This window comes from Cladophialophora immunda, assembly GCF_000835495.1.
Source record: "Cladophialophora immunda strain CBS 83496 unplaced genomic scaffold supercont1.6, whole genome shotgun sequence".
NCBI classification, from domain to species: domain Eukaryota; kingdom Fungi; phylum Ascomycota; class Eurotiomycetes; order Chaetothyriales; family Herpotrichiellaceae; genus Cladophialophora; species Cladophialophora immunda.
Window position 1 is genome coordinate 3,683,605 of NW_015622546.1, and position 19,605 is coordinate 3,703,209.

The following is a 19,605-nucleotide window of genomic DNA, read 5'->3' on the forward strand; positions in this document are numbered from 1 at the left end:
TGATCCCATCAGACCGTCCAAGCCCAATGTCGTGATTTCAAGCGTCGATTGCACGCACCAGGTTATCCCACCGTCTGTCCTCTCCACGCTCGTTGACTGCTGGTGACTCTCTTTTTTTCCTTGTTGTCTCCCACGAACTCTCCTTTGATCGCTCATTCTTGTTAAGAGACTAATTCCAGGGCACGGCGGATCTTTTTTTGCAAGGGGCGCGGGCGCGCCTTTATCCTCTCCTTTGACGCCACCACCCTGTTCACTTCATTTCATTCCATCCAATACCAAGTCTTCAAGACACTCGGCTCTCAGACACGCCATCACCTTCCCAAGAGAGGCCCAGCGAGGTCGCTAATCATGATAGCAAGATGACCGAACACGAGCTCCAAACCCTCCGAGAGCCTCTCATCAAGGACGAGGGAGATCTCTTTCTGGACACCGATGCTCCTTCCAGCCATAGCTTTGAACCAGAATCACTTCAACAAATCCCCAAACGCATTATCTCTACAGCCCTTGCGCACGCCCGACCGGCCACTGTCTACAAACTGAGCAAAAGATTTGCCTACTGCTTCGCTCCTCAGATTGCGCGGTCGCGATACTGGAACGATCATGCTTCCAAGCCGAAGCAATTTCCTACCAGCTACCTCAATGGCCTCCGAGGCATCACCTCCATCAAGGTCTTTACCTTTCACTTCATCATGGCATTCAGCGATATTGGCTTTCAGCCCTGGGGCACCAACGATCGCCATCGCTATCTTCTCGAGCTCCCCATAATCCGATATTTCTATTCCGGCTTCACGGCTCACGTCTTCTTCGGCATCGCAGGATACCTGACCTCTCTACGACTGTTCCAGCTCCTTGACAAACGCGACCAAACCTCGCAGTCCAAGGTCCTGCTGAACGTGTCGGGGGCTCTGTTCCGTCGAGCATTCAGACTCTATCTCCCTGTCCTCATCGTCACTCTCATCACGGCTCACTACATCCATTTCGGCTTCTACGAAGGAAATCGAGTCTACATCACCGATCACGAAAAGCTCTTCCCGGGCGACTGGAATGAACCCAAGCCTGAAATGTTTCCGACCTACTATCGGCAGCTGAGCTACTGGGCGCGGGAAATGTTCGACTTGACAAACATCTTCGCCCCCGGCTCTGTTTATCCCTATCACGATCAGCATTTGTGGTCCATTCTGGCCGAGTTGAAGGGTTCGATTTTCCTCTACATGATCTTGATGGGCACTGCGCAGTGCCAGAAATACGTTCGATTGGCAGGCTTGTGTATCATGACGGTCATGTTCTTTCTGTGGAACCACTGGGAGATCTGGGTCTACATCATCGGCGCCGTGGTGGCACAGATCGACCTCCTTCTCACCGAACACGAGCAGGAAAAGAAACTCACACTGGTCCCAAACCGCCTGCCTCCGTCGCCGCCGCACTCGCCCAAACCAGACTACAAGCCGCCGCCCTCCTGGTCCGATTACGTGTCGACGCCGCCCAAGGGATGGCTGTACGGCCTCCGTGTCCTCGGGTTCCTGCTGGCCTTCTATTTCCTGTCCTACCCCATTGACGGCTCGAGAGATTACGCCCCGGGATACATGACACTGAACAAGCTGATTCCCGAATGGATGGACCGCAAGGACAAGTTCTACCCGAACCTCGGGACGGGCCTCCTGTTGTTCCTGCTCGCCCGCGCCGACCCCGACACCTCGATCTGGCGACGCCTGCTCAACAGCAGCCTGGCGCAGTACCTGGGCAAAATCAGCTTCGGGCTCTATTTGGTCCACGGCCCAATCCTCCACGCCGTCGGATACATGATCCCCCACCGGATCTGGTGGTCCATGGGCGTGCAGGGCCTCGACACGACGGATGCTGTGTGGACGGCGGTCATAATCACGGGCTGGACCATCAGCCTGGCGCTGTCCCTGTGGGCGGCCGACGTGTGGACGAGGGAGGTGGAAAGCAGATGTGTCAAGGCCGTCAAGAAATTGGAGGAAGTGTGCTTTGCCGCCAAAGCCTGAAACCCAAGAGAAAAGAAAAGAAAAGAAATTGTGCGTAGATCAATGCAAAATCCCCGTGGTTTTGGGCTGCGATACTACTGCTTGCATACTATGTATTTTGCTCCTGGCGTCGTATTCAGCGTTTCAGCGAGCACGGCATATTGGCGTTTTGCATTCATGGATGGAACGGTACGGTACGGTTCATGCTCCAAGACTGGCCTAAGATACCCCCATTAATCAAGCCGAGATTGCCCGCTTCAATGACAGTCTGCATCGCCCATGGCCGTAGGACGCTCGTGAGTGACACATGCGTTGATCACGTCGATGTGACCAGCGCCGCCCGTGTGATTGTTCGCGTCTACAACCCCCGTCTTTGTTTGAATCGCCCGTCATCCCCATCGCCACAAGTCACGATCCCCAACAGCGTCCGCCACAAATCCAACCTTTCCGACGATCCGTTATTCCGTCGCCGCCGCCTGTCGTTGTTTCTCTTCATATGCCACGATGTCCGCGACGGTCTCGCGGGCCGAGACCCTGGCCGACTTCCACTGCTGTCCGCCGAACGCCTGTTCGAATTTCGATATGTCCGTCTTGACCATGTTTGCTCCACCATTGACATCTTCTTCAGGAGCGGGAACCCGATCCCTCAGCTGGGGAAAATCCTCTCGCACCGCGCGCGCAATCTCGTCGGTCACCATCAGCTCGGGCGAGTGGAACATGTACCGTTCGTTGCCGGGGACGGTGGGCGAAAGGGCCTGGACGTGCACGCGGGCGACGTCCTCGACGTCCCTAGAAGACGGAGGAGCAAAAGGTCAGCAGAGTGTTTCCTGAACGGTGGGGGTGGACGTTCGTGATTCAGGAGAGTGTTGGGGGAATGTGAATGTTCAGTGGCTGGTGAGGTTGGACGTGGGTGCATCAAGGGAGTGTTTGAAAAATGGTTCAGTCGCTGGTGAGCCTGAAGAACCGTCAATCAGTAGAGTGTTTGGGGGTTGTTGGGTCGCCCGGTGAGCTTGGACGCTCATGAATCAGAAGAGTGTTTGGTGAGTTCTGGATCTTTGCGGTTCGGCGGAGCTTTTCGTAGATATTTGGTCGCCCTAGTGAGCTGGACGGTCGTGATTCAGTAGCGTGTTGGAAGATGTTCAGTCGCTGGTGAGTTGGAGGACGCCCGTGATTCAGGAGAGTGTTAGAAGGATATATAGTCGCTGGTCAGGCTGGACACTCGTGATTTGGCAGAGTGTGAAATGTTCAGCCGCTTGTGAGGTTCGAGGACGCTGGTAATTCAGCAATGGACTTGGAAGAGTTTTGGGTTGGGATCCCATTTGGAAGGTCAACGTTGTCCTGCCAGACCAGGGCTCTTTTGAAAGAACTCCAACCCGGCTCATCAGACCAGAAGAGTCAAAGTGCCAGAGTGAATCGAAGTATTTGCTTGGTTTGGCAGATGCCGCGACACCGCACAGAAAGAAAGGCCAAACACCTACATGAAGTACGGGTACAAGAACCCAGGCTTGTCGCAGTCGAACAGTCCCTTGTATAGGCCCGGCTGCCCACCAAGGCGTCCCTTGTCCGGTTTGAAATCGGCCTGCGGACTCTTGCCTGTGATCGACGGTGCCAGCAAGACGACCAGGTCAAACGGCCGCGGCGTCTCCTTCATGAACTCCCAGGCCTTCTTCTCCGCCGAGACCTTGGAGTAGCAATACGCATTCAAGGGATTCAGCTCCGCTTCTTCGAGGGTGATGGGATTCCAGCTCTCGTCCGATACAGTCTTGTCAGAGTACAGATCCTCAATACGCATCGTCGCCACCATGCTCCCTGTCACGACCACCCTCCTCACCCGGCCCGCTGACTTCTGGGCTGCGCTCAGGACATTGTGCACAATGGCCCAGCTGGGCTTGATGGTCGTCTCCATGAGATTATCGAACGTCAGCGGGGTGGCTATGTGGATGATCGCGTCGGCTTTGCTGGCTGGCTCGTCAAAGGCGTGGGGGGCGGTCATGTCTGGGATCTCCACAAAGGATAGACGGCCTTCTGAGACCTGGGAGGCGTATCTGGACCGCAAGGATGCTTCAGATCGCGCGAGAGACCGGAGCACGACAATCACGTCGATGTTGGGATCTGCAGCGAGGAGGGCCAGAGTCGAAGCACCCAGTGCTCCGCTGGCTCCAGTGAGAAGAATGGTTGTTTTGGACATGGCGGGATGTGATCTTCTAGGTCGACGACAAGCCTGTCACGACGATGGACCACCTTTGCAGAGACGGCATATCGACTTCTTGATATCTTTTATCCCATCTTTTATCCCACCTCGACAAACACCGGGCCCCACCTCTCATTCAGCACCACCCACGGAGTAAGTGCACAGCATCCAGACGTGAAGCCCTAGTGTACGAGCTGACGAAACTATTGGCTGTCATTTTCGCGTTCTGAGGAATGGCATGAAGGGTTGCGCTCGAAGGGCCTTGCGGATCCAGCGAGAATGTGGAGGGAGAAAACGGCCAGATCTACAGGCACACATACAAGGACGTATCCAAAGGGCTGGACCTGAGCTCCTACTAAACGACAGTCCTCGTTTACTAAGCAACACCCTTGCGGAAGCTCCCTTTCGTTGGCCGTGCTTCTGCAGGGATGTGGCTCGTGTTGCGTGACGGGTGCCGGCATCTTGTCGGGGACATGTATGGGCGCCGTCAGCCCGCGGCGATCAGGAGCTCGTTTGCGCGACTTTCTCTGGGCAGGCACTGTTTGGTCTTACCATCTTACCAGAAATCTGGAACCGAAGAGCATTCGGGAGAGTCCGAACTCGCCGGGGCTCTAGGAGCACAGCAATGCCGTCCGAGATATTGTTGGAAGCTACACCCAGTCTTGTGCCGCCTAACCATCTGTATTCTTATGGCATATGCCCCTGGATGAGCTGAGCACAACCGGACCGACTATTGTGTGCACAAGGGAAGCTTACTGCTTGCATCCTGCCGGGTGTTCCGGAGAACGTCGAAATACTAAATCTCGGCTGCCCTGAACAAACCACACCCAGCTTTGATCCCGTACTTTTGTACAATTGCACTTTAAAAGCAAAGTCAAGAAATCTACGAGCAAGGAAAGGCCTAGTGATAATTCAAAAAGCGATCCGCCCCTGAGCAAGAAAAAGAGCCCAACCCGACATGCTCGCGCAGAACCAGCCTCGGACACACCACCCCCATCTGGCTCTGTCCAGGAGGGAACAACCCCAGAAGCAGGTCCCGCAGGAAAACTGTGTTTACATGGCGATTGCCTTGATAGGCGGTGTGATCCTGATCACGAAACCCGCCCTGGTTGTCCTTGCCCTCCTCCTCGTCGGCTACGGTCGATTGTACCACTTCGAGCAGCCGCACGAACAGTCTCGGCGGCCATTGTGGTCTCGGGAGCATCATAATCGCTCGGAACACTCTCTGCTGCACTTTGGACCGAGCCCAGAGAGGCACGACGAGCAAAGGACCCGAGCAAGTTTGCATGACTTGGCCAAAGGGTTGAACCTCCCGAAAGTGAGGATCGAAGGGGACGGGAAAGTCCATCTTCATTGAGACACGCCCAGCATGCTAACCGACAATGCGAGGTATGCCGGCCGGTGTCTGCTCAGCTCTAAATGAACTAGACATGCGACTTGTTTCGGCGAGCAGATTTCTATGCGATTGGCGGCCCAAGATACGTGCTCACCATGGCAGAGCATGGCCAATCACCGGCAATCAAAACCTGCTCACCGGTGAAGAGCACCATGCCTCTTGCATTGGGAAATGGTACCTGTTCTCGTGCGGATGTCTCTCTTAAGACCACCGGGACAGATGCTCGACTGGTTCTCAACCCAATTCTCTTGAGAGTTTGCATTGATATTTTACATCCGGAGCAAAAAGTTACTTCAGACGGCGTGCAAATGTCTTCAATGTCCATGTCAATGCCTACCTCGACCTTGATCGCCATGTCCATGACCTCTACCATGTCGATGGCTACGGCATCCGCTTCCCCGTCCAGCGGAATGAGCATGGGAGGCAGCTCTTGCAAGATCTCCATGACCTGGAACTGGTACACCGTCGGAGCCTGTGAGTTAAGCATGACTTCCCTTCAACCCGGGCTGGGCTGACTATCTGGTTCTGCCCTGACCAGGCTTCATCTCCAAATCATGGCAGGTCACCTCAGGTGGCATCTTCGCGCTCTCCTGCATCGGCGTCATTTTGCTCGTCATCTCGCTCGAATTCCTTCGCCGGGTCCAGCGCGAGTACGACGGCTGGATCCGCCGCACAGATCAGAAGACGTCGGCCATAGCCACCGCGACTCGACACTCCGAGAACGGGGCTTCTGCCTCGTACGAGCAGGTTCCGGATTCTTCGAGGAAAACAACGACGATGACCGGTGCATCACTCCCGGAACGACCTCTTCTTCGGCGCCGACCAGTTGACCGGATGACCCTCCTCCAGCGCCAGTTCGTGCGTTCTCTTATCCACATGGTGCAGTTCGGTGTGGCATACTTTGTCATGCTGCTGGCCATGTACTACAACGGTTTACCTCCCTTTAATCCTCCTCTCCCCTCTACCTGCACCGCACCATGTTCTGCAACTCTTAAGCGTTCCCAAGCAAACTCCTGACAGAGACTGACGTCCTGTCCGCTTGCAGGATACATCATCATCTGCATCATCATCGGTGCCTTCCTCGGCTGCTTCATCTTCAGCTGGGACCAGCTCTTGACCGAACCGAAGTCAGTACCACTTCTGTACTTCCCCTCCATGTCCTCGCCCGTTGTCTTCTCAATACTCAATTCCCTTAGCACGCCCCAGAGACTGACCTGATCACCGATCGAGATAGGGAAAAGCCCGAAGCGGCCGACATCACCGGGTGCTGCGGCTAGTGTGGATGGATCTGTGGCTCCGTGGTTCTGCAGAGACACGGTTGACGATGAAGGGGCTCAGACGAATGAAACCACTTTATGAGCCTGCCCTGGCTTGGCTGGAGGTGCCATATTCGTGTTTTCGTACCTCGTACTGATCCTAGAAAGCGCCGGGGGTTTTCACAAATGGGACATTGAGGATTATCATACTCATGGCCATGGCCATAGGCGAAAGGGCTTCAAATATCCCGATTTTCCCTATAACGACGACTTCTGGAAAAGAAAAATATTATCGCTGTTACTGCTCCTCCTGCTGCTCCTCCCCATTCTTCAAGGACTTCTGGAGGATAGCTACAGAAAGGCCACCGAGTGCGAATATAGAGTACATGGCCAGAACAGCCATGTGGACTTGCTGCAGGACGCCGCGGTAGCTCCAGGCGTAGCCGAGCACGGCGGCCCGCATGACCAGCCGAGTTGAGTTTGCCGCGACGTCTGAAGAGATATTGTAGATGGATTCCCCCCAGCCAAGGCCGCGCTTGGGCAGCATGTCCTCGCTCCATAGACCTGCTTCCCAGTCGCTGTCGTCCGAAGACAGGCCCTTGAGCCGGCCGACGAGACTGCTGTTGTACGTGCTGCGGGCGATCCCGTTAGCCACCGCCGCGGCGAGGATGCCTTCCACGATGAAGGGGTAGTTGTACGACGCGGAGGGCGGGGACGACGCGGCGTCCCACACGCCAGCTGCGGCTGCGGTGATGGAGAACGCCGTCGCGTTCTGTCCGGGCAGCTCGGGGAAGAGGAGCTGCGCCCAGTCCGCGCTGATCGTGGTTCTGGGCCAGAGCGGGTTGTTGGTGCCCACGGCGTGGAAGTCGGGCGGGCAGCCCGTGACGACTTTGGGGTTGTCGCGTGTTCCCGAGGCGGTGGTGTTGGCGGACCGGCCGTCGACAGTGCATGTATACACTCCCGAATCGCCCGCGCTGGTCAGCGGGAATGTGGCGACGGCGCCAACGCTGCTGTTGGCGGGGATTTGACATGTCGATCCGTCGACCCAGGTGAGTGCGGGCTGGTTGGTGGATGTCATTAGACTCTTGATCTGCTCGATGAACGAGGAGTTGTGGCAGGTGATGCGTGTCGCAGGATCGACAAAGCAGCCAGAGGCATCACCGACACAGTCAGGCGCCTTTAGAACGGGGAACTGGATCTCCAAGTCGTTGAGAGCGTCGACGTCCACGAGCTGTTCAGTGCATCGAGCTTGGACGACGGGCTGTGGTGCCGTCGAGGTGTATCTTGCATCTCGTCGGAACTTGAACTTCTGGCGACCCCGGCTGTTTGCTGCCGCGAACGCCCACAATCTTCCCGTCTCGGAAACCCCGTCTGCAGTAATGGATTGTTGGGTGGTGGCGCTCGAGTACGCATTTTGCCATATGCTTCGTGTGTCAGCGTTCTCGGTCGAACGATGTCTTACGGCCATTGACCGGGCTGAGAGGGGACTGCTTAGGGCGATGGACTCCGGCATGGATCCCATGGGTCTCAAATCAGGCCAGTATGCATGATACTGTCGTTGGATAAGTTGCCAGTCACCATATGGACACGCTAGATCGCCTGTGTCGGTTTTGCAATGAGCCAAAGACGAGTCGAACTCCATCTTGCCGGGTTGGAGACGATCGAAGGCTGCGTCTGTCCAGAAATCAGTCCCTCCAGCAGGCCAGTAGCCGAGACGTGGCTGCATCAGGCTGGCCGTGGAAGGGCCAACGGATACAGCTAACAAGGTGCAGCTGATGAGCAAGGTGACCAACACCCAGTTCTTGTGTGCCCGTTTCCACATAGCCTTGATCGTACTTCGAAGTCCAGGAGAGCATTTGAGGCTGGATTTTCCAGTTTCGGGGTCAGTGGACAAGATTCTCTGGGGAAGGTGACCATCACCAACCAACTCCGCCCGTAGGTAGGTAAAGAAGACGGCCACCAACGACGCGATCATCAGAAACTCATGGACCTTGGCGGCAAACTGCAGAGCTCCAAGCTTCTCATCATCATGTCCCGATGGGCCGGAGAGTTCGCCGCCAACATAGTATTCGCCCAGGTTCAAGGCTACAAGAGCCAAAGCAGCCGAGGCCGGGACCAGGTACACAGCATATCGAAGCATTGCGAGGGGCCGCCCCTTGTGGATTGTGATGCTGGAGTATCTGGTGAGAGCATGTCCCGGCGAGGGCAAGGAGGCTGTTAACAAGGCTCGCTCTGAAAGACTGATAAAGAGATTCAGTTGTCTCCCACATTGTCTGTGGTCCGCCGGCAATGCTGCCCATTGTTTGATCCATCATTCTAAAGCTGGCCGAACACGGAAGCTCCATTCTTTGACAAGAGGTAACGGGTCATAGATTGGACCGTGGGTGATAGTGCCGACACAATAGCACAACACAATGGCTGTGTGCTTGGAGTGATCGAGAGGAGGAAGTCGCCTAGGCAAAGTGCGCTTTTGCAAAGGCGAAATACCAGCATTCGCATACCTTAGAATACCGACGCAGTCACCTTCATGGCATAGTCTTATACAGCATCAGTATGTTAGGGGAGGTTGTGTTCTTGAAGTCCTGTGACCCTTTCGGTGGGTGGTTAAGAAGGGGGATGCAAGGGGAGCTGTCACCTAGATTGAGCCTGCGCCGCAGACGGAAATACACAGCAGTTTGACGACACGTCTTCCACCCTGCAATGCAATGGCATTCGTGTATTCTCAACCACCACGAGGGCAACTCTCAATGATGTCGTCAGTTCCTTTCTTTGAGGACCGACCACCTCACCGAAGCTTTTGATATGTGAGACTGGCCCCCCCAAACACGCCCCGGCAAACCTAGTCAGCCAGCCACAGGAAGCGTTAGATGCTTCTCCACGGCCAATCTCTCCTGCCCTCGTACCGAAAAGACCCTGCTAGGCTCCTCACCCACGCTTCCGCGAGTCGACCGGTGTCCCTTAAGCGAAAACCCCATGACTATGCCTCCTCGGCAGCTGCGAAAGCTGACTGTTCGAACTGCTCTCCTTTCCGCTATCCTCATCACAACGTTCTTCGACGTGGTCGGCCATCACCGATGGATCATAAACCAGGCAGCACGAAAGCCTCGTTCCGATGTTGGAGCCCAGAGGATATTTATTGCAAGCACGCATTGGAACAATGAGGCCATTCTGCGGGACCATTGGAACGCCGCCGTTCTTGCGCTGTGCCGCCACTTCGGGACCGAGAATGTTTACATATCCATATACGAAAGCGGCAGCTGGGACGACTCGAAAGGCGCCTTGCGCGAGCTGAACCACAGCCTCCAAGAGCTTGGGGTCAATCGGACAATTGTGCTCGACCCGACCACACACCAAGATGCCATCTCTCAAACGCCAGGATCCACTGGCTGGGTTGACACGCCTCGAAATGCCCGCGAGCTCAGGAGAATTCCTTACCTTTCCTACCTGCGAAATTTATCTTTATCGCCGCTAGAGAGATTAAGAGCGTCCGGTGTCCTGTTCGACAAGGTTTTGTTCCTCAACGACGTGGTGTTCACAGTCGCTGATGTTGTAACCCTCTTGAATACGAACAGCGGTGACTATGCTGCAGCGTGCTCTCTGGACTTTTCGAAGCCGCCCAGCTACTACGATACGTTTGCCTTGAGAGACGCCGAGGGCCATGGGACAGTGATGCAAACATGGCCGTACTTTCGCTCGGCGAGATCAAGGGGTGCGCTGAAAAGAAATCAACCAGTCCCGGTCAAGAGCTGCTGGAATGGAATGGTCTTCATGGACGCAACGCCCTTCTACAATATCAATGCGACTTCTCTGGGTAGGCTTCGTTTCCGAGGCATTGACGACTCCCTGGCCCAAGCCCATCTTGAAGCGTCCGAGTGTTGCCTTATTCACATGGACAATCCCCTCTCTCGTACCAGCGGTGTCTGGCTGAATCCAGATGTCCTTGTAGGCTACAATAAGCTCGCGTATGATACCGTCCACTCCCGCGAACATCGAATGTCGTTGCTAGGGTATCTACGAGCATCGTGGGAAAATCGAATACGACGCTGGCTCACGACAGACTGGTTCAAGAAGATGGCGGTCTATTTGCGTCTACGGCAGTGGGAAAAGGAAGACTCGGCCCACCTGGAGTCTGGCGTCGATTGTCTCATCAACGAAATGCAAGTGCTGATATCGAATGGCTGGAAACATCTATGAGCGCATATCATTCCAGAATCGGCCTTGAGAAAGCCTCCCATCCCGCCCTGTCGCTAGACCTCGTCCTACGAATACCTTTCCAAGTCCTCGTCTAGTCGAAAAGCAAGCTTGTACCACCGGACCGCCTCGTCCCTGTTTCCGGCATCTTCAAGTCGCTGGGCGAGATCCAGCGCCTTCAACGCCCGTTCTTTGGCGGCGAACTTATGAGGAGGATACATTTCGTCAAAGGTAAACGGCCGTGCGCGCTGGAACATCATATCTGTCCTTAGCAGGTACTTCACGCCCGATCGAAGTACCTTGCCGTCGTGGTAGATGTCGTCGCGGAAGATCGCTGCAGAGCCCTCGACAGGCTGGTTTTGGGAAAGCACACTGCTCGTCGAGTTGTCGGCCTGAGGATCACAGGAGCTGCTGGTGCCCGGCGGATATGTCGTTAGGTCGAGGAGGAAGCGTGTTGCTCCGCCGTGCTCTGCTGGAACAGTGTTCAGATAAATGTTGACTGTCATGAAGGACTGGGTATCGACTGTTGCGAGACGGCGACCGTCGACATGGGTACTGAATCCGTCACCTGCAAGGTTGGCTCCTTGTTAGATAAGATGCGTCTTTTCCTCGGTTTCTTTCCAACTCTCGAACATTGCATGCGACCGCAGAACGAAGATACCGGAATGTCAAGGGGATGACTTACCAGCCCTATATTTACAAAGCCTGAAACAGGGATTCAATCCCATGGCAGACCAGACCTGGCCGTCCTCGTCAACCACTTCCGTGCCCTGGTAGATCCTCGAAAGCCGCGACCAGAGCAATTCGGCGAGGTCGTCGTCTTCGATTATCTTGCGCAAGCGGGACGTGTACGTGCCGCTGATGGCGTGCATGTCCGCTTCGTGGTCGTGTGTTGTGATAAGGTCGGTGCATTCGGCGGGCGTGAGAAGCGACGAGACAATGTCTACAGACCGACTTGGGGCGGGATTCTTGGAAGAAGGGGAAATGGGGATGGGACGCCTGGTCAATACCACGGACGAGGCTGGTTCAGCCATAGTCCATACTCAGTCCTACTGTAGGCAATCAATCTGCCAATGTTCGGCTGATGGTCAGAGGGTATTTAGTAGCGAGCAGATGTCGAGGATGCATTCATATAGAACCGAAACCTGGGGCACGAGTCTTCTGGCAGCCACTTCGATTGTGCACCAGTACTTTTGGCCGCAGCAAGACATGAGTCACGCTCTGATTCATCGTCGCTGGCTGGCGCGAGGCTGAGCCGCTTGTGTGTGGAGGCTGTGCAAAGCAACACGACGACGGTCTGAAGTATCCTCGAGTCCGGCGTGAGCGAGATGTTTCTGCGGCCTTTTTCTGAGAGAGAGAGAGAGAGATGACTTCTTCTTCGACGTTGTCTTCTTGCTCTGCGTCTATCTTTTGTGATCAACTTGTGTGTGGATCGCCCCGTCGACTCACTGAGGGTATGGGAAGACGTGTATAGTTTCAGTGGCACATACTATCCAGGGTTCCATCAATCAAACCGTGCTGCTCTCACAGACTTTTCTTCAATGTGGTTCCCCATTCTAGATCTTGCAGGCAAACTTTGCAGCTCTGGGAGAGAAACACGAAGCCTGACCAGGAATGGGCGCATATCGAATGGTGAACGAAGTTGATGAAATGACCGTGATGTAGCCTTGTGTGGCACTGCTGTAAGGCTGCAACTTGGTCGGGTAAGCTTCCTCTTGGTGGGTTGCGCGCGAGGCTATCAGGTTGGAGTGTCTCTCGTACCTAAGGGTGGCACCTGGCACCCATAAAATCACAGCAATCTCGGCCGCACCAAAAGTTTGTCTTATCGTTGGCGGCATTGCTCACTTTTTGTTCCACCCAAGCACCCATCCGGTGCAGGCCGAGATATATAAAGCATAACCCACCAAAAATACTGCTAGGATCCTACAGTCGATGTTAACTGTATCAAGGCATCGATGATCAAAGTCAAACCAACATCACATCATCTGGACTTGATTCCTTCACACCTCATTGTATGCCGATCAAGTCAATCATCGACTAAAAGCGCTCAATCAAGATTCGAATCCTGAGGCGGAAATAATCAACGCTGCCATCAGAGGATGCACCGCCAGATGTTGCCGGAGTCAATACCTGGATCCATGACGTCCAGCCGTGCGGAGGAAAAGTTGGATGTACGAAGACGGGTGTGGAAGACGTTGCGCACAGTCGCCCGGCCAGACTCGCGTTTCCATTTCGACTTCACCAGCTTTATTACGGACTTCGAGGGGTCAGATCGGGCGACGGCGAGGTTGGTCGAGTTGTCATCCTACAAAAACTCGACCGTCGTTTTCATCACTCCCGACAACTGTTTAGAAGAGCTACGATTACGTGCATTGCGGGATGGAAAAACCGTGTTGATGACGACGTACGGCATTCGTCGAGGGTTTTGGGAATTGGATCCCGTCAAAATCGAAGAGAGCCAGTACGCCAACGCGGCAATGTTGGACGGGATGGAACGACTGGGCACTCCCTTGAGTCTCGCCGACATTCTAGCCAAACGCTGGCACATCCCGTTCATGGTGACCGGCACCGGAGCCATCAACACTCGAGGAGTCCGGTTCGGCAAAGGCCACGGATTCTTCGACCTCGAATGGGCCATCCTGTACACCCTGGGAGTCGTCGACCAGACGACCGTCGCCGCGGCCATCGTCCACGACTGCCAGGTGCTCGAGGAAGAGTTGCATCCTGAGGAATTCGACACCCTTTGTGAGGTTGTCGTCACCCCCACCCGGGTCCTGCATGTCCCTGACGTGCAAAAGCCGACCTGCGGCGTGCTGTGGCCGCTCCTCCAGCCCAACATGTTGGAACGCATTCCCCCGCTGCAGGAACTCAAGGCGATGAGCTTGCAAAAATTGTAGCTGGGAGAACGTACGGACTACTTGCCGGATAACGGGGAGCCGATGGGGACATTCTCGGTACCCAAAAGATACACCAGAAAATCTCAGGACAAATGATTCTAATTCCTCCTATCTGTTCACCAAACTTCCCACGAGGAACCGACGTAGCTCGACGATTGTAATGTGCATGTGTCATTCCAGATGCACGTTTGATCGTTGGTCATGAGTGTATGTGTACGCATGAGGTGTCCGGTGCCCTTTCCTTCGAGTGGCCCTTCTTCCCACCTTCTCTCTCCCTCTTGAGCGGGAAATCTCAGCCGCATTGCCACAATTATCGTACATCCCCCCCGCCGGCGCCCGACAGTGGACAATCATCCCTATGTTTCTGCCGGTTGGGGCCAGTTGATGAACTGGTCCGACTGCCAACTATATCTACACGGAGTAAATCTCGACGCGGAGGAGTTTCCCGACCGACCCGCGCGAAAGTTCTACGATTCGTCCCCAAAATCAATCATCTTGGTGTTTCTGTGCCTCAGGGTGGGTGAGGACCGCGGTCCCTTCAGGCGGGTGAGCTCTTGGACTGTCCCGCACCGATAACGGGAGCGGAGGAATTCTTTGGGCTCGCCCGCCCCGCGTCTGGGGGACAGGTACCGACACACTTCATGACCGTGCAATACGGGAAACGTCGTATCACAAACCGTCTTTTCATCTGTCCCCCTGTCGTGCTCGGCAGCCCGGACGGGAAAGATGGTCGACTCACCCGCACGATAGGGTGGGCAGTGGTGGACGAAAAAAAGGCGCAAGCCACGCATGCGACGTGGAGACGCTTTGATTGGAATCTGAATCGCCTGGACAGACGCGGCTTGCCCTGTAACGGTCACCGCACCGGGTCGGCCGTGGTAAAGACGTCGCTGAACCAAGACTCAAAGTCCTCGTCGGCAGACATCGACTGGTTGTGTGCACCGGCTGCTGTGGCAGAGCCGTCGTGTGGTTCATAGACTTGCCCCTCGTAGACGAACGGTGTGGCCAGCTCGGCTGCACCCAAGAAAACCCAGTCGGCACTGAACCGCTTCACAATGTCATGGAAATCAATCGTCTTCGGGCATGGGCCTATCGATTGCCCGGGAGCTTCTATTTCCGTCATGGCTCCGTCGACTTCTGCGAGGATGGCGCCGACCAAGAATATCCCCCGTCTGGCCAGGACGTCGTGCTTGCGGCCTTCGAGACGACTCGTGGCCGTCTGGACCAAGCCGCGAAACATTTCGTGCCGGTCTTTGGAATGTGTGGCCGCGCCCATGGCGATTTCAAAACAGAGGATGACGGCGGCCGTGATGCAGAATGCGGTGTGAGTCCACAGACACAATTCTCCCGACGAGGCAATGTTCTCGTGTTCTCGAAGAATCGTCACGGCCGCAAATACACACGTCTTCCTTGTGCGAGCATAAGCGTCCGAGAGAAACGACCGAAAGATGAATGGCCTGTGAATCATGATGATCTAGCTCAAGTCAGTCACGAACAGTTTCACATGCGCCCAGAGTCGGTACCTTTTCCGCCGCCGTGATGGCAAGACTGCGACGGGCAATCCCCAACCAGCCCACCAGTGCCTCCTTTTGGGCGTCATGGCGAAGGAGGAAGTCGGGGATTGTCTGCACAACGTCGCGCATCTTTTGATCCATGCGCAAAACGTGTTGGTACTGTTCTGCCAGGGGCTTTCGGGCGTTCAACGGTCCCAATCCGTCGACAAAGTCGGGCATCAATTTGGCAATCGTGGCCAACACGCGGGTATATGTACTGATGGTGGGGACCGAGTCTGGTCTGGCCACGAGGTCATGGTCATGGGCATTGCTGGCCAGACTGGTAGAGTATTGAGCAGGATTGATGGCGTAGGAATCGGTAAAGGGGATCGCAAAGTAGTCTTGGATGATCATCTGGCACCAGACCCTTCTGCCCACTTCCTTTTCGACCGTTTCGTGCCAGGCCTCTTCGGGGGTCAAATGGGGGGACACGCCGTCTTGAATCTTGTGCACCCCCAGACACTCTGCGATCCTGATGGCGGCGCTGAAGAGGGTGGCGTTGAGCTGGCTCAATCCAAAATTGTGCGCCACCTCGGTCGAAATGACAATGGCCTGGACGGCGTAGAAGGATATGTTTTGGAGAAAGTGGCTCGTGTAGAGCACCTCGACCATGGTCTTGAACAGCTGCTGCGCCGTTTCTATGCCGGACTCGAGATCGAATTCTTCGAGAAATTGTGCACTATTTTGGACGCAAAACAAGGTCGTGCTCAGTACAGCGTAATACAAGGCAATCCACTGGGGATGGTCGCATTTCCCCGTCTGCCAAAACGCCTGGCACTGTCTCCAAAAGGTCGGAGAGTGGATGCAGTTGTGGTGCCAGGTGATACGGGTGAGATGAAAGGATACCAATCTCTCCGCGTCGGCACAGTCTGGAAGGGTGGCCACGGCCGCCATCTGGGAGGCGGCAAAGTCAAACGACTGGCTGTTCATTGGGGACATTGCTATCCAATGCTGGCGATACAGACAGGCACAGTGTCGATGCGGATAGCAGTTGCCATTGCTGCGACCCCAAGCTAGATGCTCGACCGCCGTCACGATGGCTGAATCTTGTCCTTCGACCAAGGCCATCGAATCACTATCCAGGTGGCCATGCCCCGACTCGAGTCGGATCTTTTCAAGGCTTGCGTTGACATTCAAATTCGACCCCAATTTAAGTGACTCGATGTGATCCGTGAGTCTTCGGACAATGCTATCGATCTCGGTCGGCTGAGCTCGTTCCAAGTCCTCCCTGATCGACGTCAAGAATTGGATCTCCAGGCCGTGCTGACCCAGCCGGCGACGGATGTGGACAATCTCACGGCTGCAATTGAGTCCTAGCCGCTCGCACCGTGAACAGGGTATGGTTTTGTCACATTTTCGTTTTCGCCTGGTACATTCTGGGTCTGTATCAACGACGTGCACCTTCACTATGACGAGCAAAACTCACCCCAACAAGCCAAAGGTTGGCGCTGTGAAACACGGACTTGCGTCGACATGAAGTCGATCCCAGGGGGTGCCTGACTTCACGGCATCGAGGTGGCTTCGCAGGATGAATTTACGCCGCCATTGGCGGATTAGACAGGAGGCGCAGAATTGGGAGAAGGTGAACTTCTTGCAAGGTCGGGCTTTAGGAAATATACTCCTTCTAGTCCAGTACGTTCCCGCACTCTACCTTGGGTGTGCCGATTCGTTCCCAGACACCCCACCACTGACACGTCCCTCGGAATAGAGCCTCTCGCGCTAGGACACCTTCGACACTTGTCAAGGGTCCGAGTTTCGTTAGTAGCGTCTGGACGAAGCCGGCCTAGACGCAGATAACGACTAAACTAAAGAGATACCGAAGAGAAGGGTATCCCAAGAGGCTGCGTCCAACGTGAGCACTACAAGTATATATACAGTTTCGACTCAACAATCCAGAACATGCTCTGAACTTTCCTCCACGGTATGGCCTTCTGGAGTTACTTTGCAAGTCTCGACATGGCCCTGATCTTGGGACCAAAAAAGTAGAGCACATAGACCAGGACCACCAATCCGACCGAGATGAACCCCAACACTGCCATTGCCCGTTTGGCGCTCATATTCTCAAACATGATGATTCCTGGGAAAAATCAATCTCGGGTTCTTGCCCGTCGCCTGGAGAAAACTCACCAATATGTGTACACGCTCCCGCGATGGCGAAAGATGGTATGCAAAATGCAGCAATGGCCGAAGCAGCAAAGTTGGAGTAGCTGTCCGCAATATAATTGAGCATGCTCAACCAGAGAAGAGGGTCGCAAAATCCCAATACAGTGCCAGCAATAATGGGCGACCAGTAGTTGGTGTTGCCGTCGCAGGTGAAGGCAAACCATAGTAGGGACACTGGGAATAGCCAGACAGTGACGAGCGAAGTCAGGAATCGAGCTTCTGGGCGAGCGTGTCCGTGCTTGATTCGATCTTTGGTAAACAATCGAGTCTGGACTGGTAAGAATAGAAACACGATAAAGGCACCCACGACGAAATTGAGATACGTCAAGTCGGCTCCCATGTAACTGGCGCGAGTTAGTATGCGATCACGCAAGACGAGAGGAATTTCGTCTCCTCGACACCACTTACGAGAGACCATTATTGACCACGAACACATTCCACACGCCATCGAGGTAGAGATATAGCAGACCATAGGCGAATCCGTTGAACACGCCCAAAAAAAGCACAATGGGTTCGGTGGCCAGGATACGCAGGGCCATTGTCACCACAAATACCGTCTCGCGGAGAACGTCGAAGCGTTGGTGAGCAACCACATTCTCCTCGGGGTCCGGGTTCTGTTGACGCCTGGCAGCATTCCTGATCACCACCCGGGGCAGCGTTTCGGGGATGAAGCACATGCCGATGGCAAAGGCACCGCCAATGATCACACTAAAAACGTCAGTGCCGGGGTCGCGTGGCGTTCGAGGGGGGGAGGCTGCACGTACTTGATCCAGAATATCCAAGGCCGCCCCATGTTGATGTTTTCCACGATCAACTCGCCCACCGGAGATCCAATGCCCGGGCCGACGTTGGCACTCATGACGAACAGGGCCATGGGCTGGCCTGCGCCATCCAGAGATCCGTACAGGTCCGCCACCGTCCCAGCCACGTTGGTGAGCGCCGTGCTCCCGGCCGCCCCGGCCAAAAATTGAAAGATGATGAGCATTGGCAGATTGAGTGCCAGGGCGGTGCCGATGTTGAGCAGGGCAAACAGTGCCATCGACCCGACGTACACCCATTTTCGCCCTTCAAGGTCACTCAAAGGCCCGAGAAACACGGGTCCGACCGCAGTCCCCAAGATAAACATGCTCTGGCCCAGAGTGACGGTCTGTTCGGTGCCGCCATAGCGCTCTTGGATCAATCCCTTCGCCGACGCGTAAGTCGTCGATGACATGGTGACAAACACTTGGAGCAGGCAGTAGACAGTGACAATCGTCCACTTTTTCCAAGCCGACCAGTGAATCGGATGGTCGACGTGACTGGCCTTGATGTGTTGCAATGCCACCGTCGGGTCTCTTTCAACACAGTCAGTCCCTGGAACTCCCAGCTCCGTGGACGAAGCATTGGCCGCGCGAGGAGCCTTTTCATCTTGCTCGAGGAACCCCGTCATTTCGAAGAAATCACAAGGCTGTGAAAAACTTTTGACGGTCGAATGGATCGAGGACGAGGCGGAGATCACAATTGAGATAGTTCGGACAAAACTGTTAGCAACGACGGTTTATATAAGTTGTATGACTTGTGCCAGAAGGGTAAACCCACGGCTTTGGCGTCACCAAACCTTCATCACAGCCTCCAGATATGGTTCTGGCACTTTGGTCTTGGCCATGAAGCTGAGTGATAAGGGCCACCTCGAGGATAAGGGGGCCTTATCATGACTTCGAAGCCGTGAGCGTATTCACGGACGCCAGATGAACGTTGATAGAGACGTCCTCACTGATATCAGCCAGAAAGGGAAGCCCTGAGACGCTGTGACTGAAATGACAATACGTCTCGTACGAGACGATACGGTATTTCTTTTGCTTGACACCGGCCTTGCGTAAAGCTTCCGACCACGGCTGAGCTTCAAGTTCATCTTTTTCAGAGATATGAAGGAACCAAAGTCAAGCCCACGGGGAGACCACCGATCCCAGGCCCTTGAGCGTCCGGAGGACACC

The 19,605-nt window shown here is 55.0% G+C and overlaps 9 protein-coding genes across 9 annotated transcripts; 4 read left to right on the forward strand and 5 right to left on the reverse strand.

Moving 5' to 3' along the window:
• Positions 1-31: 31 nt before the first annotated feature.
• PV07_10712 (uncharacterized protein) lies at positions 32-3,757 on the forward strand. Its single transcript, XM_016398064.1, has one exon. It carries the CDS (start codon positions 360-362, stop codon positions 2,004-2,006), a length of 1,647 nt encoding a protein of 548 aa, XP_016245255.1. The 5' UTR covers positions 32-359; the 3' UTR covers positions 2,007-3,757.
• On the reverse strand, positions 2,444-2,704 carry PV07_10713 (uncharacterized protein; the record flags this gene model as incomplete). Its single annotated transcript, XM_016398065.1, has 1 exon — positions 2,444-2,704. The coding sequence occupies one exon, from the start codon at positions 2,702-2,704 to the stop codon at positions 2,444-2,446; it is 261 nt and encodes an 86-aa protein (XP_016245256.1).
• PV07_10714 (uncharacterized protein) lies at positions 3,460-4,173 on the reverse strand (the record flags this gene model as incomplete). Its single annotated transcript, XM_016398066.1, has 1 exon — positions 3,460-4,173. One exon carries the CDS (start codon positions 4,171-4,173, stop codon positions 3,460-3,462), a length of 714 nt encoding a protein of 237 aa, XP_016245257.1.
• A 528-nt stretch (positions 4,174-4,701) lies between these two features.
• On the forward strand, positions 4,702-6,849 carry PV07_10715 (uncharacterized protein; the record flags this gene model as incomplete). Its single annotated transcript, XM_016398067.1, has 4 exons — positions 4,702-6,046; positions 6,111-6,503; positions 6,618-6,699; positions 6,807-6,849. The coding sequence occupies exons 1-4, from the start codon at positions 5,668-5,670 to the stop codon at positions 6,847-6,849; spliced, it is 897 nt and encodes a 298-aa protein (XP_016245258.1). The 5' UTR covers positions 4,702-5,667.
• Positions 6,850-9,807: 2,958 nt separating this feature from the next.
• Positions 9,808-11,026, forward strand: PV07_10716 (uncharacterized protein; the record flags this gene model as incomplete). The annotated part of the gene is made up of 1 exon (XM_016398068.1): positions 9,808-11,026. The coding sequence occupies one exon, from the start codon at positions 9,808-9,810 to the stop codon at positions 11,020-11,022; it is 1,215 nt and encodes a 404-aa protein (XP_016245259.1). The 3' UTR covers positions 11,023-11,026.
• Positions 10,876-12,177, reverse strand: PV07_10717 (uncharacterized protein). Its single transcript, XM_016398069.1, has 2 exons — positions 11,705-12,177; positions 10,876-11,587 (listed from the first exon to the last, which is right to left on the reverse strand). The coding sequence occupies exons 1-2, from the start codon at positions 12,051-12,053 to the stop codon at positions 11,088-11,090; spliced, it is 849 nt and encodes a 282-aa protein (XP_016245260.1). The 5' UTR covers positions 12,054-12,177; the 3' UTR covers positions 10,876-11,087.
• Positions 12,178-12,851: 674 nt separating this feature from the next.
• PV07_10718 (uncharacterized protein) lies at positions 12,852-14,060 on the forward strand. The gene has a single exon (XM_016398070.1). It carries the CDS (start codon positions 13,119-13,121, stop codon positions 13,914-13,916), a length of 798 nt encoding a protein of 265 aa, XP_016245261.1. The 5' UTR covers positions 12,852-13,118; the 3' UTR covers positions 13,917-14,060.
• A 636-nt stretch (positions 14,061-14,696) lies between these two features.
• On the reverse strand, positions 14,697-17,028 carry PV07_10719 (uncharacterized protein). Its single transcript, XM_016398071.1, has 3 exons — positions 16,896-17,028; positions 15,440-16,845; positions 14,697-15,390 (listed from the first exon to the last, which is right to left on the reverse strand). The coding sequence occupies exons 1-3, from the start codon at positions 16,942-16,944 to the stop codon at positions 14,773-14,775; spliced, it is 2,073 nt and encodes a 690-aa protein (XP_016245262.1). The 5' UTR covers positions 16,945-17,028; the 3' UTR covers positions 14,697-14,772.
• Positions 17,029-17,406: 378 nt separating this feature from the next.
• Positions 17,407-19,061, reverse strand: PV07_10720 (uncharacterized protein; the record flags this gene model as incomplete). The annotated part of the gene is made up of 4 exons (XM_016398072.1): positions 17,407-17,546; positions 17,597-17,976; positions 18,041-18,340; positions 18,397-19,061. The coding sequence occupies 4 exons, from the start codon at positions 19,059-19,061 to the stop codon at positions 17,407-17,409; spliced, it is 1,485 nt and encodes a 494-aa protein (XP_016245263.1).
• Between the last annotated feature and the right edge of the window lie 544 nt (positions 19,062-19,605).

Coding starts and splice junctions, on each gene's coding strand:
- PV07_10712 (XM_016398064.1), top strand. CDS start 360: ATGACCGAACACGAGCTCCAAACCCTCCGAGAGCCTCTCATCAAGGAC.
- PV07_10717 (XM_016398069.1), bottom strand. CDS start 12,053: ATGGCTGAACCAGCCTCGTCCGTGGTATTGACCAGGCGTCCCATCCCC. Junction 11,588..11,704: donor GCTTTGTAAATATAGGGCTG/GTAAGTCATCCC, acceptor CCAACCTTGCAG/GTGACGGATTCAGTACCCAT.
- PV07_10718 (XM_016398070.1), top strand. CDS start 13,119: ATGCACCGCCAGATGTTGCCGGAGTCAATACCTGGATCCATGACGTCC.
- PV07_10719 (XM_016398071.1), bottom strand. CDS start 16,944: ATGTCGACGCAAGTCCGTGTTTCACAGCGCCAACCTTTGGCTTGTTGG. Junction 16,846..16,895: donor CCAACCTTTGGCTTGTTGGG/GTGAGTTTTGCT, acceptor ATACAGACCCAG/AATGTACCAGGCGAAAACGA. Junction 15,391..15,439: donor CCATCACGGCGGCGGAAAAG/GTACCGACTCTG, acceptor GACTTGAGCTAG/ATCATCATGATTCACAGGCC.